The sequence below is a fragment of the Agelaius tricolor genome, unplaced genomic scaffold (assembly GCF_023055355.1).
Source record: "Agelaius tricolor isolate 1412-34295 unplaced genomic scaffold, bAgeTri1.0.p SCAF_3, whole genome shotgun sequence".
In the NCBI taxonomy this organism is placed as follows: domain Eukaryota; kingdom Metazoa; phylum Chordata; class Aves; order Passeriformes; family Icteridae; genus Agelaius; species Agelaius tricolor.
This window is the reverse complement of record NW_027269263.1, coordinates 64220678-64247299: the sequence shown is the minus strand read 5'-3', so window position 1 is coordinate 64247299 and position 26622 is coordinate 64220678. Positions and strand designations below refer to the sequence as shown.

Sequence of the window (26622 nt, the reverse complement as noted above, 5' to 3'; positions counted from 1 at the left end):
TGAACTGTGCTGGATTGACAAGAAGCTACTGTCCCCATTGAGATTCCAGGCTTGTATGAAGCCAGCACCTGTTCTGCTTGCAAATGCACACACAAAAGTGAGCTTCATTCACAGAAAGAAAGAAACATAGCAGGACTTCACTCATTTAGCCTTCCAGGGCCTTCAGTCCCTTGATCTGTCAGCCCCTTAGAATTCAAATGCAGCCTTTAAAGGAATTTTCAATTCACAACATGATGACTTTGTTGATGTCCTGAATGTGAATGTATTTTGAATTGAATTTGTCTGCCAGTATTCCATTACTCACTAAAAGAATACAGAGTTCAATCATCAGATAATCATTATAGCTGTTTTGAAGTGTTTATTTTATTAGTCTAGAAGGTAAAGCAAATTTCATACTTTTAAGTTGTTGCAGGCTTTGCAGGCACCCTGATAAGCTCTTGTATTTCTATACCCCATGGTTAGGGTTCAGGTACTGGCAGCAAGTGATAATATGCACAACACAGGAGAGATCCAAACTGACAAATTTTGACAGTTGAAAACTAAAGAAACTAATATATCAGACCAATAAATATGGTTTGGGCTTTTTTTTTTTTTTTCCCTTCTGTATCTTTTCTCTTTTAACTCCCAAAAGTTAAATTTTCAGGCCTGGGAGATTGCTGAATATTTTTCTTCAAGCAAATCAAAACCTCAGAGCATCTTGTGGAGAGTGTTTTAATTCCTGTCCACATCCAAAGGGTTATTTTCTCACATAGATGCATGTGTGTAATTCCTGGTAACTTTAACACAGGAATTGTCTATTCAGTTTAGGGAGCTGTAAAAGACTTTTTCTCACCCGAAGCAAGATGGAGGTGTCCGTATTCACTCAGGCATGAAATCCTGGCTGAGAGATTAAGCCTCTTACACAGATCCCAGCACCATTAAATGCCAACAAGGACTGTGTAAGCCACATCTTCAAGTGGAGGAGAGCTTCCCTTTGTTAGTTATTCAAAATTAGGAATGTAAACAGCTCTCGCGGCATAATTAGTCTGTGTTTGAATTGGGAGAAAGTGACAAAAATAATGGCATGGCAGAGCTCCTGGAGATGTCACAGAGCTGGATCTCGCAGCCTAACACAGCCATGACTGCTCTGCTGGGAGGGAAATTTGGGTCATAGAGGAGAAGTCACACAGGAGGAGAAGCCCCATTGCATGGGATCACCAACAGCTCTTTGAAAAAATTCTCTTGCTTACAGGAGGAATGGCATGTCTTGAAGTTTCATGGTGAAAACTTCAATTTGTCGAAGTTCCACAAAGTCCTCCACAAACCCAGGTTCACTGCCAGGAGAAAACCATGGCTACTGTGGTGTGAAAGTCCTCACCACTGGCTCTTTTTCCCATTCTTCACTTCTAAATGATGCCTTCAGTGAACCCATGGCTTGATTCCCCTGTAATCCATTGCTGCCATCTTTGACAGTGACTCACGTAGAGCTGTTTCTAGCCATACACGAGGCTGTTTGTCCCTGTCACTGTCTTGCTAAACAGGTTTCTGTGGAAATTAAATAAATAAAATCTCTACCAGTGGTGCTAATTGGTGCCTTTGGCAGCCTGAGCAAGGGCTTGTGAATTGAATGTGTCATGGAGAATTGAATGTGTCAACTCTCTCCCAATGGCTGGGACCTTGAGGTCTTTCTCTGGCACTAAATTTCTTTTGAAAAAAGAAAAAAAAGGGGAAGGGAGGGGGGGGAAGGCGGGAAGAGAGAGAGAGAGTGAAAACAAGCTGAAGTAAGAGATCTTTTCCCTTTTTTTAATGAGGTGTTGAAGTTGAACATTGTAGTGTCCACACTGCAGCGTTTGCTCATCAGATGCCTTAAGTAGGGCTGTTTTCTGCTGTTGTTTCTCAGGGATTCCATTTGTTGCCATGAAACTCTGAGCAGCATGGAGTGGCAGGTTTTATTCAGTCTGTTCAAGCATCTGGCAGGATAGCCATGAAGTTGTTGCCGATGTCCTTAAGGGACTGTAGGGATCTGCATGATTCATTCAGTATTTTTTTCAAGGTACAAAGAAGAAATGCCTTACGCTGTAGTAAATACTGTTCCAAGTAGAGCACAACCAGCTTAGCAGAGCGTGGGAGATTTGCTGCTCTGGAGGCACTGACTGGCAGGATGAGCTCCTCTGCCTGTGGGCAAGAATACACTAACCCATGTGGAGCTAAAATGGGCTCTATTTCAGGCTGTTGAGGACTGGCAGAACCATGTCCACAAACCAATTCACCTTTTAAGTTGTCCTGACTAGGACAGGGGAAGGTTATCACTGCCAGGCCCTGAGTTATTTGGATGTCAGAAAAGTCTAGTTGTGGTTCAAGCTGCTGTCGAGTTTGTTGGTGATGAAACAAAGATTATATGTGCATGGGGCCTGAAGGGAAGGGTTGTATTTTTTCATTTTCTTTCAGTAGGAAACATTCTTTTTCTGTTCCAGCTGGGCCACTTGTTTGTCTTTGGCAATATTACATTTTCTTTAGTAAAATGGAGGAAGGAAGGTCGTTGCCTCTTTGTCTTTCGGCAGGGGACAGCTACCAGTCCTAAAGCACAGATTAGCCCTGTCCTATTACACAGGCATCTTCCCCTCCAATATTCCTCCAGAAAAAAATGAATTAGGTACCTTTTCTATGTACTGACCGAAAGGATTTTGTACTGGAGGCATCTTCAATGCAGTTTGTGTAATATGGCTGCAGCACCTCTGGAAAATTCATAGGCTGAGCTACATTATTTCCTTGGGGAAACATGGACTATTGGCTTTTCTGGTTCCTCTCTGTTGTCTTATTTTCTTTTTTGAGTCCAGCCCTGACCTCTGTAGCAGATACCCTCAAATTCAGATGTCCACAAGTGGGAGTCCATGCCCCCCTCAAACCACAGCAAACCAGCTGTTGTTGTGGGGTTTCTTTTATTTAAGAAGATATGAGCCAAATGTGTCCTGAGAAAAATTATATCCATTTGCATTTTCAGATGTGTCAGTCTGTGAGCTCAGAAGTCTTTATTTTTGTCAAGGTCGGATGACCTGCCTGAAACATTTCTCATTGAGCTACTGTTTCTTCCAGCCCTCATTCACAGAAACATTTTTCTCTCCTGAGCTATTACTTCCCCAAAATGACCAGTTAAAGGGTATTTCACAGCATATTCATCTTTCAAGTGCAGTTCTTTCAAGTAGTGCCAAGAATGATAAACCAATAGATTTCAAATTTCTCCTTATCAGAATGAACCCCCTGAGCTGAAATCTAAAATGAAACTCTTTGGGCCCATGGAAAAGGACATGGCAATTGCAAAGTTGTGATTACAGCTTGATATTTTCCCCTCTGAATCCTCTCTCCTGATTAAAAAGCCTTATATTAAAAAGCTAACAAACCAAACAAAGAAACAATAGGAGATAGACTTGGACCTGGATGACAGGATAGAAAAATATTGCAATATTGTCTCAAAATCACACTCTTAAATGTCACGAACTTGGATATTTTTTTCTCATTTTCACCTGGGGTAAAATAATTCAGATTTTCAAGATTTTCCAGTGAAACAGAAGGTTTAGAAACACTTACAGAAAGCACAAACCTTAACAGGCTGTGCCTGTCTCTAGCACACATCCCTGCGAACGATGTCCCGCTTACTGAAATAATTATTAAACCATCTCCATCGTAAAGTGTGAAATTTTAAAGAACCTGTTGGCAGTATGAAAAATGTTTCTCTCAGCCATGTTAAGTCTGCATTACCTGCCTGCCCATGTTTTGCTGTGGCTGCAAGTGATTTTGTGTATTAGGGATAAACTTGCTGTGTTCCAGCTGGCAATACATGGTCACCTTTGCTTGTTACCGCGGTAATGGTTGTCACTGGCCTGGCTGCTGAGCCAGAGGGAGCATTCCCAATGCCATGCACAGCTTGAGCCAAGCAAGGGGCAGTGGAGGGGCTGTTCTGGATTCAGCCCTTCCTTCCAAATGGGCCACCTCCACTTTGCTGCTTTCAGTGTTTGCTGTGGGCTGCTGTGTACACCTTCTCCTTGTGTCCTTTGCCACTGCTGCGGGGTTGAACACAAGCGAGAATGTCAGGTGGGCTGGGATGTTTCACCTTGGCCAGCATTAGGGAGCTGATACAAGCTTTGCTCACTGCCTGAAGCGCAGATTATTTTATCTGTGTCACGCTCCAAGGGAGCACCAAGACTCATGAGCCGGGGTTTCTTTTGTTTACTGATTGGTTTTGACATTTCTCTGGAGTTGTAACAAATCTCTGACTGTGATTAAGAGAACAGGATTGTTTTCTGATTCATCAGTAAGACCTGCATCATCCTGGTTCATGTGAAGTAGATCTTTACTTTTTACCCAGCCAGCATTGCCCAGAATGTTTTCCCTCTCCCCATAGCACCAAACACCCCATCTGCAGCAAACATCTCATCTGTCAAGGAGCAGACTTCATTGCTGTGGGGCATTACAGGCAAACCCTGGTCCTTGCTTTTTGTCCCCTGCCTGTGACATTATAGCTCTTCCCTGAGGAGGTGCCTGTGAGCCCTGACCTCACCCTGGGGCTGGTTGAGCTGCCTGGCTTGTGTGTGCTGAGCAAAAGCTGCTTTACATGTTTGCAGTGGACAAAGGGACAGCAACCCATGTTTGGTCCCACACACCACCTGGCTGGACCATGCTGTCAAAAGGGAAACCACAGGATTAAGGCAACTAAAACCACCTGCTTTACTGAAAATTGATCAGATGCAAGGAGGGCAGAGCCTCCCTTAATGCTGTCAGCCATCAGCAGCCTCCACTATCCCAGCAGTGGTGAGTTCACCCATAGCTTGTTTTTCATTCTTGAAACTGAGATGAGTGTTCCACCTCCAGTCCTGCCTGGTTTCAAAGAAATAGGGGAACCAACCTTAGCTCTTTTGTATAAGGCCCTTTAAATAAGGTCCTGCTTTAGCCTGATTTTCTGCTTGGGATGTAACAATGAATTCCTGCTGCTTGAGCCTGCCATGTTGCTTATATTCAAAGTATAATGGGGAGCCTTCAGAAAAATATAACCTTATTTACAATGTACAAAGCCAATTGGATTTTGGTTAACAATTTCTAAGTGATTACAGTTCACTAAAAATGCAGGTGTGCTATAGATGCAATGCACAGGGGGGGACTTTTTATTTTAAATCATACAAGCTTTCTTTTATTCATGTCATTCAGGCGCCTCAGGATAATTCACATTTCCAGCTTTCATAATGTGTTGTTCAACCACTGTTTTTTCTCCCTCCCTATTGTACTCTCACAAATCATACTCACTAATTTCTGAAAGCTTTTCATTTCTCTCTATAGGTTGTTGTTTCGTAACATTTTATACAAGAAAAGCTGCTCTTGAGGCACAGAATGCACTGCACAATATTAAAACTTTACCTGGGGTGAGTACATTTACTTTTTGATCCTAATTATTTTATTGCCAGAAGAATAGCCCTTTTGCTCTTGATGCTGCTTGGTGCCCCAAATGATCTTGATCTCTGCAAGGAGGGTGGCTAAGCTGATGGTCTGTCCTGTGTTGGCGCCAGTCCTGGAGCAATGGCATCATGTCCAAAGGCAGCTGCTGTTCTCTAGAAAGTCCTTTGGCTGGAAAGGGTACTGATTCCTGCTGAGTAGAGACAGTGGCCAAAGTGCAATGTGGATCTTTTTTAAAATTTATTTAAGAGGGAGGGAGGGAGAGAGGAGAGAAAACATATGGCAGAAAAACACTGCACCACTGGGTCTTCATGTTTGAAAAGGGAGAGAAGAGGAAAAGACAAAACACAGCCAAAGTTTGTTAAATACAGCCTTTATCCACATGGTTTCTAAACAACCTGAATGCACTGGCTGCACATTTCAGGGTGTTGTGGAGTGTTGTACCCCATAGCTGCTTGCACAGGGTGATCCTGTCTCCTGACATCACCTCCTCACCACCTGCTCCCTCTGGCACCAGTATTCAGAACAATTGTGGTTGTGTTGTGCAAACTGTATCTTGCATTTTCCTCTGGTATTTTATATTTAAATTACAGGGCTAGAGAGAAGTATATCACTGGTAATTGCATGTCTAAACTCTGAAATCTTCTTGTACCACCATTTTCATTTTTTCTGCTGTATTCTTTGAGGATGGAAGTGAAAAAAATATAAAGGATGGAGGTATATTCCCTCTTGATGTAGGAGAAGTGTTCAAGTATATGTTTGTAATGTCTGGTTACAGACATGAAAATAAATAAATACACAGTGTAAATAAAAAGAGCATTGCCTGGACTGACCAGTTATATGGCCAATATCTCCTTTAGTTCCTATAAAGGAACTCTGTGTTTGAAAAATTATACCTGGCCAGTTCACTTTATGCAGGTGATTTCCTGGTAGGGAAGCCACCTCATGTGTCACAGAAATGGCCAGCACAGAGAGGTGCTGTCATGGGACAGTTACCTGTGAGCCTGCTGAAGGTAAAATGGGAGTCCTCTGTCATTTGCAGTGAAAATCCTGGGAATGGTGGTAGGAAATCTGCAAAGGTAGGAAAACAGGAGAAAAGCTGTGGCACTTGAAGTGATGTTTTCCAGCAACTGGCCCTTGCAAGGGACAGTACCAAGACCTTACAAGCTCCCAGAGGGAGTCTCAGCCCTTTAGGGTGTGGAGGATGGGTGTGCCATCCTTGAGAGAGAAAGGAAGGCTCTGAGGGACAATTCCCTTTGAGACCCCTTTGGAGCTCAGCTGAACCTCAGCACCCTCTGTCTCTGCAGCCCCCGTTGTTGCTTCCCATCCCCACTGCCAAGCCCTTGGATGAGAGCTCTCCAACCCCATTCAATGTTGCACCTAAACCACTCACTGAGTGATTGCTCTCCATCATGCTTGGAGTCAAATGGCTGTGTGCACTGGCTGGGTGGCATGGAGGTGATCCCCAGCTGCTGGAGCAGCACCCTGCCTGGATAGCATCCCTCAAGCTCTACCACAAGATCTACTCATCACCCCCCTTAGAGGTAGAGAGGATCTGTTTAGAATCATACAATCACAGAGTCATAAGGGGTGGAAAAGACCTCCAAGATTTGGAAAAGACCTACAACATTTGACTAAAAACCACAATGTCAATTAAATCACAGCACTAAGTGCCACATCCTGTTGTTTTTTTTGAGCACTTCTAAGCGTGATGACTCCACCACTTCCCTGGGCAGCCAAAGCTTGACCACCCCTTTAGTGAAGTTCATCCTGATGTCCAGCCTGAAGCTCCCCTGGTGCAGCTTGAGGACAGTCTTCTCATCCTGTTGCCTGGGGGCAGAGCCTGACCCCCATCTGGCTACACCCTCCTGTCAGGGAGTTGTGGAGCCTGAAAAGGTCCCCCCTGAGCCTCCTTTTCTTCAGGCTAAACAAACCAAGTTCCCTCAGCTGCCTTTACTTTTCTTTGTTCTTCCCCGGGTCCCCCAAGCTGCTTGCTGTGTTTTGAGAGATGTTTTTTATCCCAGTAGGTGACTCAGAGGGGCAGTTTCACTCTCTGCCTTCCTCACATACAGGTGGCAAAGCTGGCTCAGCTCTGCATTGCATCTTACTTGAGCAGAGCATCATTTTCTCTCCAGCTTTTGCACAGCTAATGAGCAGGCAGCAGTTAAAGATGCTAGTGTACCTTTTGATGTTATTTTAAAATAAGGTTGAAAAATATAATTTTTTTCCCTAGAGCCCTCTCTAGGTCTTTGTCATTTTAAAATTATCCTTCTAAGCTGTTTTTTCCTGTCCTGACTGTGAGGTTACAAAGTTTTCTTTTAAGGAAATATAGATTCTGAATTCCCATCACTCTGGGACCTTGCCTTCAAAAATACTCCTGATACAGCGAGAGATGTTTAGATTTTACTATGAGAGAAGTTGTTATACCTACTTTTTTAAAGGGAAGCCTCTAATAAAGAGAAGCAACTTGAATACATTTTTACTACTTGTCTTTTAGAATGATTCAGCATATGTTATATAACAATTCTATATTTTGCACGTGCAGTATGCTGCCATTCAGCATATATGGGGATGCTGTTATGCTGCATCTGTGTATTCCCAAAATAACTTCATTTAAGCACTCTTTAAAGTTGTGGCACACATGCTGGAAACACTTCATGTTAGCAGGGTTCTCCTTATATGAATTTTAGCAATTTCTGTATTGTTCCTCTTGCCTGCTAAGCAGCTTTTACCAAACAAGCAGGAATCAGTAGTGGATAGTTCCATGTGTGAGAAATGGTCTCAGAGCAAATGGAAGCAATCTTCTGTCAGGGCTACAACAAGGGATGAATTTGGATCAGGTTCATTTGGGCATCAAGTGTCAGCTTGCTTCCAGTAAGCAAGGCATGGTCAGTAGGAGGTTCAGTAATAAGGTGTCTCCTGGAAACAAAAGAACCCATGCCTTCCCCTTTTGCTGTAATATCACCATGCATCAAAAAAGGCATCCTTAAAGAGCCCAGGAGGAAAATCCCAGGCAAAGGCTGGTGATTTATTAGTGTAAGGTAAGGAAAGCTGGCAGAGGCAGGAACAGGGGGCTGCAGGGATGCTGTGGCTGTTGGAACTCATCTGTGTTTTACCTGCACTCAGGTGTAGCCTGCACTGCTGCAGAGCTGTGGAGGAGAATAGCTCTGTGTTCATTATTGTTAGAGCCTGGATTATTTCTGGGTTTAGTCTCTTCATTTCTTAAATGCAGGCTTGCTCCAGGTAGCTCGGTAAGCAGGTTTTGGATCAGCACCGGTGAAGCCAAAAAAGTGGGGGTTTAGTGTGAAATTTATCCCCCTTCCAAGGCTGCATGTTCAGTTTAGTTTAAGTCGGTTTTTTAGCAAAGCCTGCAGTGCTATGTCTCAATCTCTGCGTTTTGCCTGGACCTCATCCTTAACAGAGACATGAAAACGCCAGCGCTTGATCTGCTCCTTTGAGCTGCACCCTTTTAGTGGACATGAAGAAAATAAGACCAGACATAAATGATTAATGCAGAATCTTGGAAGAAAATATTGCAGGGTGCCTTGCTGTTTGATTACAAGCCTTGGAATTAGTCAACATTTCCATAATTCTAAACCAATATACACCTGTTTTCCCACTGTGATGTGAAGGCACAACTTAATTTAACAGAAACCCCGCTGTGCTAAATCTCTCATTAAATACCAAGCTAGTTCTGTAATTTAAAGTTGCAGCACTACTATTTTAACTGAATTGCCTTTGTATTATAAAATTAATAAGAAGTTAATGATGCACTTTGCTGTATTCGCTCAGATTTTTTTTTTTTTTCACAGCAACAACAACAAAAAAGAAAGATAAAGAAGAAAAACATGTCACCAGCTGACATCTCAAGGCTTTTCTGGTTTTAATCATTTTCCTGAGGATAGAAATTCATTTAAAAGATTTTTTTAAAAAAAAATTTAAAACTTTCTGCACAAGTAGGATCAAACATCATCTTTTTATTCATGATTAATATAATCTCTCTGTTAGTCATAATATTCCTTGTCATATATTGGAGCTTTTATCTTTCCCAAAATATGTATTTAGATATCACTCGTTATGTACGATCGCTACTAGGCAGAGAAGCAGATATGCAGTGTTTGAGAAATACAGGCACATTGTTATGATATATGATACAGATCAACAAAACAGGGACAGTTCTCTTCTGTTTACTTGGCGCTGGCATCACAAGTAGCTTTTATGTCTTGCAAATGAACAACTTAAATTTTCAGATGTGTCTTTTCAAACATAGCATGAGAGCAGGTTGCTGATACCCTCGTAGCTCATAGGGATGTGGTTTATATTATTCAGCTTAGAGTCAGGTTTTCTTGGAGTGTTCATTTGGATTTTGTTTTAAAAGGCAGAAGGGAGAAAAGGGAAAATCTCAATTTGAATGTAATAATGATCTTGGAAATGGGCTTCTTTGGGATGAGATGTAGAACTGAGGCCTTAACTAGTCTCATCTTCATTAAGAATCTCATGGCTTCGTTAGAGGTGTTTAACTTCTATTCCCTAAACAGAGTAATTCAATAAATTCCACCCATCTAAATTTATTCTGTACCTTCAGTTAGATGTAATAATCTTGCTTCCCCCATGCTCTAATTTGCTGCTTAGTGAAAATTGGCTTCTGTATAGAGGGCAAACCTCAAAGAGCTGCATTCAGGGACTGCTTTAACTGCCTTTATGGCACTGACATTCGTTCATTGTTTTAGTTTTAACATGCTTTATTTTAAAAACAGAATGTGCTCTGTTTTGCTGACAAGTGAACCTGGTAGGATTTCCTGGCAAGGGTTAAGTGCAGAGAGGTAACACAAGAGCACTATATGTTGGTTGGATTCTTGGAGCCAAATAGCTGAATAAATGCACTTTTAATGTCATGCAGAGGCTATTTGAAGTCAGAAATCAATGGGCATCCATTTGTAAAATCTACGCCTAAAACTCTTTGGAGTCTTTGTTCTTTATTTGAAGTTAGATTTATTGGACATGGTAAGGGTCATTTGTTGTGTTTATGTACACTTTTTTATATATCCTCCTACCTAAGGTTATCACAAAAATAATTAACAGCCCACAGTCTGCCCTCCCATGCTTTTAACAGAATCATGGTTTACGTGGTTCTTATTTCAAGTGGGATATACAAATATATTCCTAGCAGCAGCAAACCTTTTGTGTTGAAGTTCTGGCATAAAATTAGGACATTAGCTGTATGAATTGATTTGATTAAGGGTTTAAAGGAAGAAATACCATTTCGAGAAACCTCTTAATATTTTAACAGCAAGGTGGAGTTTGTAGGAACTGTATTTGTAAAATATTCATGGCTTTCTTTTTTGGCAGATGTTGTCAAGGAAAACATTTTTAATCTTTACGTTGTAAGCATCACATCTGGTTTTATTTAATGTTTTCTACATCATAGGGAAGCAGGACTGGCTTAGAGGGAACCTTGCCCACAGGTTGTGTACTGGCTGTAAGGACACCTCAAAGTCCATTTAGGGGTGTAGAACATGAAAAATAATAATCAGAATAATCTGGTCCAAAATGCAGGCACCCATGACGACTTAGTATGAAACCTCATTCATTTTCTGATAAAATACCATTTGTCCAACAAGAAGCAAAAAACCACAAATGTATTTCTGGTTCTTGTTTTACATCATGAGCTCCTTTCTAATGACTATCCTGACACTCTCCTTTCTGGAGCAGTGTTTTAATATCCAGTTCCCTTCTCTGTTTTAAGCCTTATGGTTTCTCAGTACTATATGAACATTATGTAAAAATTACCTGTAATAAAAAAGGTAATCATCCAATATGATTTGAATAATAGCCTGAATATGATATAGCAGTGACTCTGAGAGATTTTGACAAACAGAAAGAAAATTCAAAGAGCAATTAACTTAGTTAAGGCTTTGCAGTGATTGATTTATGATGACAAATTAAACTAATTCAGTACCCATATAGTATGGCCAAATGCTGTTTAATGAAGGATCCAAAGAGTATAGAACTGCTTAAATGATAAAAATACCAGATGGGAAAGAAGAGAATTCCCGGGGAGCAGCTGTTCCTAGGAGGTGAGCTATAAGACACTCAATGATGTTGAGAAAGTGAATCTGGCCCAATCCTTCCTTTAAAATGCTGTGCAAAGGAACCTACTTAATGATACACTTTGCCCAGCTCAGAAGACATGTGGGTATATTTTTTTATTCAAAAATGACACTTCTACCCATGGCCCTCAAAAAAGAAAATGTTGCACTGACTGCCACTTCACTGAAAATTAATATTTGCACTAATTTCAGATACCTTAGCAGAAAAGTTGGGTTTACACCTACCATTGCTGTGAAACACAGGCCAGATTTATAAAATGGAAAAAAGTGACTTAGAACCAGTGAATCTCTGTAAGTAGCTGAACTTGCAGCTTAAAGGGAGAATAGTGAGTGTTGTGCAGGTGAAGGGAGAAGGGGATATTGACCAAGTGAAAATGACTTCTCTAAATTGAGCAAAACATTTAGTTCCTATTTATATTGTCCCTTTTTCTTATTGAGGGATGGAGGGTCAAATTTGCCTTCATCAAATTCACAGCCTCATCATTCGGATAACTTTCTGGCATTCAAGGAGAATGCAGTTCATATCCTCTCTGCCTTGTTTACTGAAAGGATTTAGCTTGGATTGACCTAACAGTGCCTTCACCACTGGACTTAGCTAAGATTAGGGTCACTGTTTCTCCTCTTGAAGCTGCTCCAGCTGTATGAAGGTATCAAATTCTGGTGGGAGTGAGAGACAGCAAGGAACAGCACTTGGTTTCCTGGTACTGAGGGCAGTGACTCAAGTACTGTGATACCTGGATATGAGTCCATGATCTAGTAAGTATTTTGGTCTTTGGAAAAGCTTCAAATGTTTGGCAGAGACTCTCCAAGAGCTGGGAAGTGCAGGAAGTTCCATTGCTGAGGCACTGAGAGAAGGTGGCTAAACCTTGACCAGCCCTACTTGGGGGATGTGATGACCTGTGGTGTGTCAGGAGTGCAGAGCTACACAGGGCATGGGCATTTAGGTTTAGATCCTAAACATCCACATCAGGATGTTTAGGAGGCAAGAGCACATTGGCCCAGCTGCAAAAGCAGTTAGATGCACACTAGCTTTTTTAGAGAGCTCTTGGAGTAGTTCAGGAATTTTTTTTTTTTTTTTGCACAGCTTTGCAGTATAATAATATTGGGATGGAAAGTAAGTAATGCATAATAATGGCTTGACCTCAGAAAAATTCACTAATGTGAAGCTCATCCCCATTCTGGCGCGTGACACTGGGATTTACCTCTGGTTTCCATAACTCTGACCAGTTGAGGTCATCACTTTGCAAAATCCCTCCAGACCTTTTTGTCCAACTTAGAAATCTTACTCAGTGAGGGTGGAGGATCAGTTCACAGGATATCACTTTTAAGCTGGGTGCCCAAAAATCGCTGACTTGGAGAATGTTTTGCTGTGCACTTCAGAATGGAAATCTCTGAAGAAAATCAAGAAGCCATCACTGGAGTACTCCAGGGTATTGCAAAGCTCACCAAGATTTAGGTGGGGTGCTTAGCTAAGGACAATAGCCCAGACACTCTCTTAAACAGCTATTTATCCTCCTGCTGGTGTTAGCTGTTTTCTGTTATCTGGAACAGAAAGTACAGGTGCTTCAGTCAGCCTCATTAGCACCACAACACGAGCTATTAAAATTGTCTTCCTAATGAAAAACTAGCTCAGGGAGCCTTCCTAGCTGTCTGACTACTCCTACAATAGTGAAATTAGAAAGGCAAATCATAAACAGAGATGCAGGCATCAGGAAGCAACATCATTAGAGGTGCCCTTGGATGCCATTTGCCCGCCTTGATAGCAATGTTTGGCACCCATGGATCTGAGTTATGTTATGACTAAGGAGCCTGGGCCTCGTGGCATGTTTATATCAGAGAGAATGTTTGTTCAGCATCCTCCTGCCATTGTGTCCAGCCCTGTGAGCTGTGCTGCTTCCTTCAAACACCTCTGCTCTGTGGTCCATTGCTGTTGAAGGGATGCAGTGCTGGCTCATGGTGTGTTTGCACTCCTGTGGTGGTGCAGGAGGCTGAGGTAGCCCCAGCCAGATTTCCCCTATGATCACACTGGGCAGGTGCACTGTGCTGCAATGGGACAGTGAGAAAACAGAAGTACTGTGTTCTCTGTTGGGCTCAAAAAACCCATAATACTACAAAAAACAGGTGAAACTGGGTGGCCTGATTGATTGAGTCTCCTGCTCTAATAACACTCTGTGGACAATCATATTCTGCCTGAGAACACTCTTTGCAGACCCAGAGGGATAGTTTATTTTTTGCTCATTCTCTTGAAGAAATTACCATCTTCATCAGCTTAGTTGGAAGAGCTACTTTTTTGTCTGCTCTTTCCCCTGTGCTGTGCAGAGAAATCCTTCCTCCTCTGGCCAGTGGGGCCACTGGGGCTGCCAGAAGTACATGGAGATTCATTTGGGTGCAAGCACCAGTCTGGGGTACAGGCATGTTCATCTGATTGCCTTGGTAGACATCCAAAACCTTTAGAGACGCTCAAATGGGCTGAGAATGCCCACCCTGGAGAGACATGGAGGACATGTAGTTGCAGAGCTCATATTTTAGGCTGTCAATGTGTGAAGCAAGTGGTCAGCACCCTCTAAAGCAGAGAGCAAGTATTATTGACAAGACACAGGGGAATAGGTTCAAACTGGAAGAGAGTAGGTTTAGATTAGACTTGAGGAAGAAATTCTTTGCTGTGTGGGTGGGGAGGCACTGGCACTGATTGCCCAGAGAAGTTGTGGGTGCCCCATCCCTGGAAGTGTTCAAGGCCAGGTTGAACAAGCCTTGGACAGACCTGGTCTAGTGGAAGGTGTCCCTGCCCTTGGTAGGCGGTTGAAATTAAATGGTCCTTAATGTCTCCTCCAACCTAAACCTTTCTATTATTTGATGATTCTATGATTTTATGATTGTATGAGTCTACATTTAGTGTGTCAAATACCTTTTAACAGGAAAAGCACTAACAGAGGGGAAAAGCTAATGTTTTTCTCAGTTTTGGAATGGTCCATCTTTTTTCCATCAGCTTAGCTGAAATTAGTAATGGCTTTCCTACCAGACAGTAGTAGCCTGACTATCTTCAGGAGCAGAGAGAAGTAGCCATTGAAAAAGATGCCACCATAACTCCATTTATTAACAAAAGCCTGTATCTATTGCCTTGTGCCAGGGAAGTTAAAAAAGCAAAAACTGCAAAAGAAAGAAAAAAAATCACATTGAGCTAAACAGAGTCTTAAGCAGTGGTAAACAAAATGTAGCTTCCTTTGTGGTTGATTTTTATCCAGCTGCAGCCAAATATCAAAGCGATATCAAAGGAAAGCTACCCATTAATTAATTCAGACTGACTTCACAAAGCAAGCTGGAGCTTTTGCTGATATCTGATTCTGACAACTTCCTAATCTTCACAAGTTGTCATTAAGAGTGGCATTAAAGCAGTCTGCAGTCAATCCCAGCTCTCGCCCCATTGTAACTCAGAGATGGTCTATCTGCCATCAGGGGTGGGGGATATGCAAGCAGGGCTTAAAATAAGGAACTTTGCTTTGCAAATGGAATTTACAATGTATCAGGGAATCACATTAATACACTGCCTCAGTCATTCATCCTAGGAATGCTGACCCATTCCCACTTGCAACCGTTACAAGTTGCAGTGAGTGGAAATTTTCTCTTCTGAAGGAGAGACACAGGGAAAAAGCAGAGAAAGAGACTAAAAAAGAAGCTTGTGTCTAAAAGGAATAATTAGAAGTCTGCAACGATCTGTAAGAAAGTATGAATAGAGGCTTATCACTGATTTCAAGATAGAGAACACAGGATTGTGAGTTGAAGAAAGTAAGATTGTGGGAAAATAAGACACTAATCAGAGGATAAGATTAGTTTTAAACTAAAAAAATTTGAGCAACCTGGTATAGTGGAAGGTGCCTCTGCATGTGGCAGGGAATGAGATGAGAGTTAAGGTCCCTTCCAACCCAAACCATTTTATGATCCTATGAACTGAAAATCTGGTACCTCCACAACTGAAGCTCCTGATTCCACCATGAGAACACAACACTCAGTGTTCCTTACTGCTGCCAGGATCACTCAGAGGGATTGCAGCAGAGATGTGAGGGATATGACACCTTTATCTTTCCATTCAGCTGTGAATGGCTCAAATGATTGAAGGGAGTTTTTTTTCTAGACCATCACTTGAGCAAGTATCCACCAGACAGTAACTAACACTATTTTGTGGCAAATTCTTGACAATACCTTAGAGGAAAATGTGCTGTGTTATTATACAGTATATTTATTTCAAATATTGCAGAGAATACAGAGGAGCATAAGTGCTGTTGTGGGAGCACCTCACCCAGCATCCACAGCAGCATCCATGAAGATGGTGCATTTATTTCCTCCACTGCCCAAATGCCAGTGACAAATAGGAATTATTTTGGTTGTACACAGAACCAAGGATTTACCATCTTAAGAGGTGAAATAAAGCTTAGATAGAGTATCACAAAAAAATACCAAGCTCAATTAGAATAATCTTCTAAAGGATACAAAGTTAAATCCCAGTCCTTACCGGTGTTTGGGGTAGGAAAGTATTAGAAAATATGGGATAGGCAGTAATCCTGTATTGGCATTAAGTCATTTGAGATGAGCTGCTGGATTTTTTCATCTCTCACTTCTCCAACTGCTAAGAAGTGAAAGAAATTGCTATGCTGGGTAAATATAGAATCCTCGTATTTGTACAAAAATATATGATTAACCAAAAAGAAAAATCCTGCTAAGTAAGAGCTGCAGTCAGTCTCAGTGCTGTGCTTACACCCTTGTGTCTGGAGGGCTCTGGGGTTGCTCAGGCAGACGTGTCCCTTGTCTCTTGTAACCCTGGTCATTTTGCAAAGAATGACATGGATTTATCCCAGTTTAGAAGTGGCCTGATAGCTGACAGCCCTCATTGTCTGCCACTTGTCTTCCTCCCTGTTGACAAGAGAGCCAAAAATAGAGGGTGTGACATGGGGAAAATTTCTTTTCTGCACCCATTCCTCCTTCCCTGTGCTTTCCTTGCCTTCTGCTATAGCTGCACTGACACTGCAACAGCCCTCAGGCTGCATTAGCCCCTCTCAGAAAAAGTAGCATATGCCAAGAAACCAGGAGTTCAAGACTTCCCAGTAGCTCTAAATGCTATCTTTGGAGCAGGTAGGATGAAAGATGTAAGAGTTTTTAGCTCAGTTGGTTTTATCAGAGGACCTTCCTGGTAGTTCTCTGTGGCCTCCAGCTGTTCCACCTGAAGCCATCCCTGCAAAGAGATTTCCTTGACCTTTAGGTGAGTTGAACATAAAGATGTTGCTCACGGGGCATAGATAGAGAAAATTTCTAATTGAGTACAGTAGCAGTAAAGAATAAGTAAAAGAACACAAGTTTTCACATATTGATGCTTACAGACACTAAATGAAGCATTGTTGCTTTTTTTCCAAAGGAATCAAGGGGCCCAGTCTCTGGACACAGGCATTAAGGTTCATGCTTGGGATCAGATGCTGGTTTGGAGCTCTGCAGATGGGTGGAGGCAGGTTGATTTTGGCTTTACTCTTCCTAGCACTGTCCCTTTTACTAATGAAATCTTAATCACAGCTTAATCACACCATAGGCAGCTGGAACTGAACTCATTCTTCAAAAATATATGTTTCTGCTAATGTTGTCCATTTATTTTTTGTTTGTTTCACTTTCTAAAACACCTATTGACAGAAATATTCAAATGCATTAAAACTCCTGAAGGTTAGCATTATAAATATATAGTGCTTGTTTAGTTTGAATACAAACCACTTTCCTTACCCCAAAGAAAGCACTGGCAGAGAACATTAGCTACAGAGATGCTAAAAAATTAAAGAGAATGAGTTCATACGAAGGGTGGTTAAAAATAACATGGTTGCTCAACGTGACTCTTACTGGTGTTTGCAACTGTATGTATACACAACCAGACATTGATATTTTTGTGTGGACAGTGTGTGTTTGTGTGTGCTTGTGGCTGGAGACTTGTGGCAGTATTGTTCTGTTTTCATAGATGGATGGAATATCAAGCTATCTTTTTCATTCTCTCTCCACAGCCAGATTATTTTGCCAGGGCAGACTATTGGCATAACACTGAGAGTTTGGATGCTGATACTGGATAGTCGTGGAAAATTCCTGTAACTTCAGCTCATGGAGAGCTTAAATAGAATTTATGAGCCATATCCTCATTTGGCGTAAAATATTATGGCTCCTCTGGTTCAACAATAAAACTGTACTACTTACCCCAGCTGATCTCAGTCAGGAGAGCAAGATTTTTGACATCTTAATTCAAAACCTCTTTTCTACCTGAATGCTTTGGCTATTCCCTGCAATATTTAGAGGCATGCATGTTGACAAGTAGTTTGGGGCTCACATCTGACCTTTGAAGAAATCTGGATCAGTCTGTGTCTGGTAACAGGAATTTGACTGCCTGTCTGCCTTCTGGGGAGGAGGGAATTGTGAATCAAGACATGTATTCTGGACTCAGAACTTCTCTGTACCTTTGCTAAGTGAAAAGTGAAAATTGCAGCAGCCCCACATCATCAGGGCCAACTTTTTCTATATATTGTACCCTTTGCTCTAATTTAAAAGGTAGAATTTCAATAGATTTTATAATTTTGATGCTTTTGGGGCTTATTTTAGACTTACCTCAATCACACTTTTTAGCTATAAGATGTTCTTGCTGGTACATTGTAATGCAAATAGGAGAGCTTTCCAACAGAACTTTAAAAAAGCTTTACATTAAAAAAAAATCCCATAGCCTAGAATTTGAGTTTTGTACAAAATAATAGATTCTAGTTTCTGTCAGAAGAGGAGCCCAAGAGCGTTGTTGAATCAAGGTGACCTTCCATGCTGCAGAAAGAACCAGGCAGAAGATCCACTTAGCAAATGAACAGAAAAATCTGTGATGTGAAACTGGGGGAGTGGCTGAGGCTGGTTTCACTCTTACTCAGTGAAAGTAAAAAATTAAGAAGATAAGTGGAGATGAGATAACACTGTGAAAGAAACAGAGGATCCCCTGACTATGCTTTCTTGCCTTTCTGAAATGTTGCTGTCGCTAGTCATTCCTTTTAAAGGGTTATCTCCTGAATTCCAGCTTGGCAAAGGTAGAGGATATTGATGAGCATAATCACATGGTGTTTTCCCAGGGCATAGTTCACAGAGGACAGCAAGCAAGCACAGAACAGAGTAAGTCTTTAAATAGAACTCCTGCAAAACAAGCATTTTATATCCTGGTCACTTTGGCCTCGCTCAGAACCGAGCTTGTGTTGTGCATTACAAAAGCCATTGCATGTTTTTAAAAACCTATGATTTAAACTAAATTTCTTCACAGTCATTGGTAGCCTGAAAGAAAAGTTATATTTTTTTAGGTTGGGGCTGGGTTTTTAGGAAGAAGAAGGACAGGGTAGAGGATTGCTTTGTTTTCTTAACAAATTTCTAAAAATTATCCTAGAAGTTGATGTGGAATCAGAGGGATTTATGTAGAAAGGGAGGGGTTTCCTGTGGACCAGGCTTGAGCATTAGCACCCTAAAAGGGTGACCACAGACTGAGCTACTTGAATATTTTCATTTGGCAGCAGAAAAGGTCTTTTTTAAAATGGGGGCTTCTTCTCTAACATTCACAGATTCTGAGAAGGGCAAAATTCCCTGAATATGCTCTCAGGAGTCTGTGCTCCCTAAGTGGGGAATCTGGGAGAAAAGTGAAATCTGCCTTTGCAGACCACTCAAGAAAGAACATCTCTGTTTTGCTGCCTTCCCTTTTAAGATGGTTGAGGGACCTCTGTCATTCCCATGGGAAGACTTTACGTAGAAGATGACTTAATAGGTAGCATGTTTTGGCTTTGCTCTGGCCCTGTTTTCCAAATACTAATATGGGAGGAGGAGGTGTTCTTAGATGTGAAGGGAAAGTACTGCCTTTAAAGTCTCAACCTCTTGTTGACTTCTGGAAACAAACGCCCAACTGGGGAGATGGAAGAAAGTACATCTTCAGAACACTTGAGTCATGTCCAGTGGGACACTGACTGGAAGGCTTGTGTCATGCTGGGAATTGAGTCCTGCCATCTTAGGTCATGCTGGCCAAATCCACCCAATGCACAACGAGGCTGCATTAGTTATGAGCTGACATCCCAAAGCCACAACAGCTTGGATAGCATTTGGTTCCTCCAGCAGCCCTGGATCACTGCTTCAGGTTCTTATGTCACCTCTCAAATAGGGTAGCCAGGGAGTAATAATGTAAAAATAACCCTGCTTGTGTGGAGTACACCTGCTAAATAGTGTCTTACCTACACCTGATGATAAAATGACAAGATTTTGGCTTGATAGACTTGGCTTCAATCATGGAATAACTCCAGGTGCATCACATGGAGCCTCTCTGCTTTTTTCCCACCTTCTTCCTTTCTGCTGCAGAGGCCAGCAGCAGTGAGTACCTGGCAGGGGTGTTGGGAGAGGAATCAATTAGAGCGTGAGGAGCTCGGGCTCTGGTGCAGTGCGGACAGCTCAGCTCCCTCCCCCTGGATCCTCGTTCCAGGCCATGCCGAGCTTCCCTGCATGGCGCTGGGCAAGGCGCCGCCGAGCCGCGCTCCGTTTTCCACCCACAAACCCGGGCAGAGGCTTTTGCCCCCTGCAATCACCTTGGATTTCAGGGCAATCCTTGGGAGGTAAAGCCCAACCAATTAATGTCACAGGGAGACTTCAGTTATCTCCCCACCCCATTGACACGCAAACTTCAATTGGCAAAATGTCAACAGAAGTTATTGCTGCTGCCGATGAGATGGATAGCTCTTGCTGTTAAAATAATATCTGATGTTTTGCTCAGATGTCTAATGGGTTTGCTTTTTAAGCATGGATGATGCAAAATATCCCCAAGGCATTATTCCCAACAAGTTATAGAATCCCACTTAATGTCTATTTTTAGGACTGAATAGGTTCTGTAAAGCCTCATTTGTTTGAAGAAAAGATAGTTAATAACTTTTCTTTCCATGTGATTTTGAAGAGACAGTTTTTGGCCATACCTCCCCTTCTTTATCTCCACTCCATTTGGCTTGCCTGTGCCTTGGAGTTGTTGCCATTAGTGTGGGAGGTAAGAAATTAAGGAATTAAATAAATGGAGGAGAACTGCTAAAAGAACAACAGTAGCTGTTTGTACACTAGGAAGTGGTCACTTCTAAGATAGCCAACTTTTTAATTCCTATATGAGGGTACAGCATTTAAAAGAGACTGAGTTCTGCAGCCTAATTGGTAAATGTATGGGAGGAACAGCAAGATGTGGGGGTGATTGTGCAAGGGATCACTAGATGAAGAATTATTGATAATAATAATATTGATATTTTGTTATTATTTTAAAGCACAGCATTGTTTTTAGTCTCCCTAACTAATGTTTAATTTAACTTGAATTTAAACCACAGAGTGTAGTGGATTACAAATAACTGAGTTGGAAAGCTTCCAAAAGCCATTGAATTTCAGTGGTTTTAGTGTTCTCCGGTAAAACAACTTCTTTTAAGCAAGCTATATGCTTGTTTCTGTGCTCTAAATAGAAAATAATGATGTTATGCATTACCGCATGAACTATATTTGGCACCCACCAGCAATATTCATTTTCTCTTGCTTCTCTCTCTTCCTTCTTCCTTCCCTCCCTCTCCCTCTCTGTCTCTCCAAAAAAAGCATGTATATATGTCTGACAGTAATCTAGGAGGCCAAGTAAGAGATCACATTCTTATACTACTAAAATTGTATGAATGCCTAACACAGCTTAAATCCCTTAAATTGGGATTTATGAAAGGATGACAGCAAACAATCTTCTAGCTATGCCATCTCTCAGGCAGTTACAGCAACTGCTTTACATTTATTTGTGAGAATCTAAGTGATAAATGCACATTTTTCCTCTTTTTATCCGTGAATAAGCAAAAGTGAATGACTTCAACCGATGCTGGGAATCCAAAGCTCTGCCTGTGCTGGTGAAGCCAGCAGGAGCATGGTGCTGGTTAGCACTTCCCTGCCTGGTGTGTGGGCATATTTTGGGGCAATAACATGGGCTACTGTTCCCACTGGACAATATGGACAAGGATATCCTGTTTGGAGTGGAAGGAGGAGTGTAGCTGTGCAAATGCAAGCTGTGCCACACCACTTATTTTAAGATCCAGAGAGCAGTCCTTTGCCTCTTTTATTCTCTAGTATTTATTTGGCCTTGGAGATTATCCCCAGTTCCCAGAGAAGTTCCCAAAGCGCTAGCCAGATATTGACTGCGTAATTCAAGTTAGTTTGACCCTAGAGGAGTCATTCTAAACAGTTCTTTTCGATAGGAAAATACACCTCCTTCACTTCTGGGAAACTCATATTACTTGTGAGTCACAAGGGTTTAAAAAAGCAAAACCAGCTGGCAATGAAATGATGTGAGAAATGAGCGTCCAAGAGCTCCTCTGAAAGATCCTATGGAAAAACTGGGGAGCTAAAAGTTGAAATGAGGGGTGGGGAGGGGGGTATAGAGGTATCTGCGTATAATAGTCGAGAAAAACAATGGTCTCTAAAGACACTAAAAATAATTTAATTCTCTGGTGCTTATGGAGTATTTTCTCTTCTTCCCCCAGTCTTCTGGTAGGTCAATACATTCCCTCCTGACTTCCAGACTCAGCAGAGGCTCTCAGAAACCTGGTTGGCCTTGTTTTTTCCTTGGACTACTGGTCTAATTAAACTGCACTCACTAATTGGATGAGAAGTTTGGAGAAAGCTTTGAATTAATTTCCAGACCAGAGTTAGGCAAAAAATATAATTTTTTCCCACTGCTTTCCTCTTTAGGTGCTTTTCTTCTGAGCCCTTAGCCTGTCTCTGCTGCTCCTTTTAATATTTCCTTCCTCTTTGGTTTTCCTATTGATTCCCAAAGTCTCAGAATTTATAATCCTTCACCCAAAAAGAAAATTAGGGTTTAATTAAGGTCTAATGTCTCTTCTTCTCTATCCCACATTCCCTCTTGACATTTTACAGTTCTGAGATGTAGAAAATACTGAAGTCCCATTTGGCTTCAACAGTGATTAATGCTAGCAAGAAGCAAGTCCCAGAGTGCTAGAAATGACAAGATACATGCAAGCTATCATCATTTAATCCTATTGCTTTTTGTTTGGTTTGGTTGTTACCAAAGTAACAACCAAACCAAACCTGAGTTCTTCAAATTTGCCCTTTGCCTGGGGGGAGGTTTAGCTCCATTTTGTGTGGTGTTTCTCTGTGATGTGGTCTGTGAGGGTGACAGGTAAGGGACAAACTGAGTTGGGTCATGGCTAGACACTTCTAGCCAGGCCAGATGACAGGGAAGGGAGGAAGGGGACATGTCTGAAAAGGGATAACAGCTCTAGAAGTCTGCTGGTGGCTTTAAAAGATTATAGAAAGATGAATACAGGAGTGGTAAGGAGTGAGGACTCATGGATAACATTCTCCATACACAATTCCTCAACTCTGATGGTGAAAAGTCACATTCTGCTTAACATTAGAGGACTTTCAGGAGGTGGTCTTTGACTGCCATACTGAGCTGGGTGAAGGTGCAGGCAGGTCTGATGTGCATTCAGAGTCCTTTTTTGCCAAGAGGTTTTCCTTCCTCAAGGCATAAGAAGTAGCAGGAGCAAGGCATGTGCATCCACGGTGGCAGGAATGGATAATAAAAGCTGCTAACTGGTGTAGTAATCATGTGTAAAGGTGCTTTTGCAATAGACCATAAAAAAAAAAAAGAAAAGTTTCAGTCTAGGTGGCCAGAATTTCAGAGATGCTGAGGATATCCAAATTTCACAGACTCAACACAGCTGCAGCAAAATGAGCCCATCAGCTCCTTCATCTTCACTGAAAGGCATCTCCTGCTTTTAATCACCAAAGTCCTGTGTAAGACTGACATACTGATGTGTAACATCTTGAAGCAGCCAATACAGACCATTTCCAGTGCCAACTGCCTCCTCCTACAAACCTTGCTTCACTCACAAGAAATTCCTGCTCGCAGGAAGTCTTTAGCCTACCCAGAATATCTGAATGCCCATTTCTCTTCAGAAAACTGATGGAAAGCAGGTGTCCAAAAGCCTTTCCAGCAAATATATTGACAGCTCTGAAATGTGATTTAAGCAGTTGCTGTTGATGCAGTGGTGACTTGGAATGTGCCAAGCCCATGCTCACCCATGCCTGGAGACAGTTCTTACCCATTCACCCCTGACACCTCAGGCTTAAGATTACACCTGATTTGAAGCATCCCCTGACTAAACAAAACAAACCATGAGCTGATCTCCTTGTGCAACATGCAACCACACAATAGTAATCACAGCTAATGACTCTGCTAAATGCTAGACTGCACACACCTCCTTGTTTGGTGTTTGTTTTGTATACAGAAGGTAACATCGACTGAATAACGAGGATGCCAAGTTACAGATGGGGTTGTGGAATCGTATTTGACAGCCGATTAGAGTAATCTGACAGAAATGATGACTTAATCACCACGACAGACTCCAAATTCCCAGATAGAATTCCACCCAGGTTAATCTAATTTCCTTGCAATATTTTTGCCAGAAATAGACTCTTAGCCGGCTTGTTTTCTCCCATGCAGATGTCACATGGCTTTGACAAGAATGTAAATAGGTACTGCTATTTTTGTTGAAAAGATGACTTTGAGGCTCTAAAGCTGGAGAGGTGGCATGCCTTTGAGATGCATTGGGTTGCTTTGCTGTGTTTTTTTTTTCTCTGATGACATGTTTACATACAGCAAGATGTACTCAGGAAAAAGAGGGGGGAAAAAAAAGATGTAACTATTCCATTGTAATCCTAGGCCTTGGCGTGGTCCTGCTGCTGCCCTGGACACAGCCAGCAGCCAGATTCTCATTAATTTCAGGGGGATTTTCAGGGTTGCATGTTTGACAACTGTTTCTTTGCCTTTTTGATTCCCGTGGACTGCCTCAGCACCCCTGCTTGGGATGCGCCCAAGGAGAGGCAGTGACGTTCCTGGCCCCAGGCTTTGGGTGGCCTCTGTGACAGCACAAGCAGCAGTGAAGCCCCCAGGTTGCTGCCAGCACTGCCACAAGGCACTGGCAACCTTGGGCAACAGGCATTTGCCTGCTCTCAGCTGTAAAACAGTGGCATGGTGTGTTTTGGGATGGACACAGAGCACCTGTAGGAAGGGCAGGTCATGCCCTTCTTGCTGCACAAGTGTGCCCAGTAGAACTCTCTGTAATACTGATGAGGAGAGGTTGCCCCTCACAGCCCATACTCCAGCCTGGGTTTGATATCCCCATGCACAGTGCTTGCCAGGGGAAGCTGGCCATGCTCAGAAAGAACTTGCCTGAGTGCTGTGTTGTTCTCTTTTACTGTGTGTGCTGAGCACGGGATGATGTTCAAGGTAATAAATTACTTGCTGAGGTTATTTTTCTTGTTCTTGCCTCTTTATTAATTGTAAGTGTGCATTCATAAATACTGTATTTTCATAAGCAAAGCTTTCTCCAGGAAAAGAAGGAAATGTTTCCTGTTGTTCTGTGTGACAACATGACATACTGAGAAATCACTTACCTTGAGATCCATAAGTGATGTATAGTTACAATAACAGCTTCCTGATAAGATGGGAAATCCTTCATTTCTGTAGATGACATGATTCTAGTGAGTGGCATCTAATTTGAAACAGTTTTATATCATCTGTAATCTTTTGGAGGGCCTGGGAAAGCACAGCTATTTTATTGTTTTATAGCCTGCAGTTATACAAGGGAGATAGAAAACGTACAGATTATTTTGTCTTTTGCTCATTGTAGAGTGAAAGGATAGTACCTATTTAACTTTTGTCTCTGCCCCTTTAATTTTCTTATTCACTACACACTTCTTTGAGAGTCATTCTTTTCTTTTCTTTTCTTTTTTACACCTACCTTTAAATATTTTATGGGTAGAGAGCTTATAATATGTATTGTCACGGCAGTTGTCTCTAGAGGTCAGCAATGAGTTTAATAATGAGATGCGAACCAGTGACTCTGTAAAACCCATTTCAGGTTATAAATGGCATGTTTTATTGAATCTAGTGTTAAAGGTTGTTAACGTATCAATTGGTGATGGTCAGGGTTAAACAAGCTTCAACATGAGCCCTCTCATGTTAGGAAACTGTCAGTAAGGTATTTTTCCACTTTCCTCTTCACTGAAGCCAGGTTTGTGTATCACCTCCATTTTTTCTGGGGGTGTTCTGCAGTTTAAACTCTCCAGGCCTGAGCTGGATCTTTCATTGGTTTTAAGCACAATGGCATCGCTCCCAAATTCAGCCTGATGGTGTGAAGAGGACCATGAGTTTTTAGCAGGAACTTTTGAAATCAAGTCAAAACCTATTTGAAGCATCATGTTAAATCTTGCCTCTTTGTTTGCGAATGTACCAGATTACTGAGTTAATGAACTTGGGGTAATGATGTGTGACTGAAGAGGATGACTTTGGATATGCAGTAAATGTGCTTATCAGGTGACACTGATCTTTATGTTGTGACCATGGGCTGCAAAAATAACTTCTTCTCATGAATTTGGTCTAAAGTTGGCTTCTCTGGTTTGGGCAGTTTGAAAAGTGAGAGGTTTTTTTATGTTGTCAGAATAGCCTTTATTCAAAATATCTCCTCTTAGGGGCACATAAACACATTTGTAAAGAGCAATTGATTGATTCCCTGTCTACAAAAGGCCTGAAATTGGGCTGGGTTTTTCTCTTATATCCTGCATATTCCTGGATTTTCAATATTTGCCTTTCTTTCCTCTATTTTCTCACCACTCCATTGGTCCTCAGAGACCTCAGTAACCTGCAACAGCCTTGTGGAGCAAGTTACACCTTTTTTCTTCTTTCTGTTTTTGCTTGCTGAGTGGACATGCTGCCTCACATTCCCACAAATTTTAAGTCTCCTGCAGTGCCCAGTGTATTGTTGATGTCAGGAAATACCTTAAGCACTAAAGAAGACAGAGAACCATAGAAGTTCCCTTTTTTCTATAGAACTGATCTAATAAGAGTGGTAGCAGGCAAGTGCTGGGCTATTAAAGTCCATTTAGGAAACAAATGATTTAAAGAGAGCAGAATTGTTAAAACTGAAGAAAATTTATGCATCCTGACAACTACATCTACCTTGTGGCTTTGCCTTTCCTTAGGACACACCGG

The 26622-nt window shown here is 41.8% G+C and overlaps 1 protein-coding gene across 10 annotated transcripts in view; it reads left to right on the top strand.

Annotated features, from left to right (window-relative positions):
- The window catches only part of CELF2 (CUGBP Elav-like family member 2), a 548688-nt gene that overhangs the window by 441523 nt on the left and 80543 nt on the right, over positions 1-26622 (top strand). For all 10 annotated transcript variants that reach the window (XM_071424129.1, XM_071424123.1, XM_071424122.1 and 7 more), the window contains one exon: positions 5308-5390. In XM_071424129.1, coding sequence (XP_071280230.1) covers positions 5308-5390 — 83 coding nt within the window. The remainder of the gene's footprint in view (positions 1-5307; positions 5391-26622) is intronic.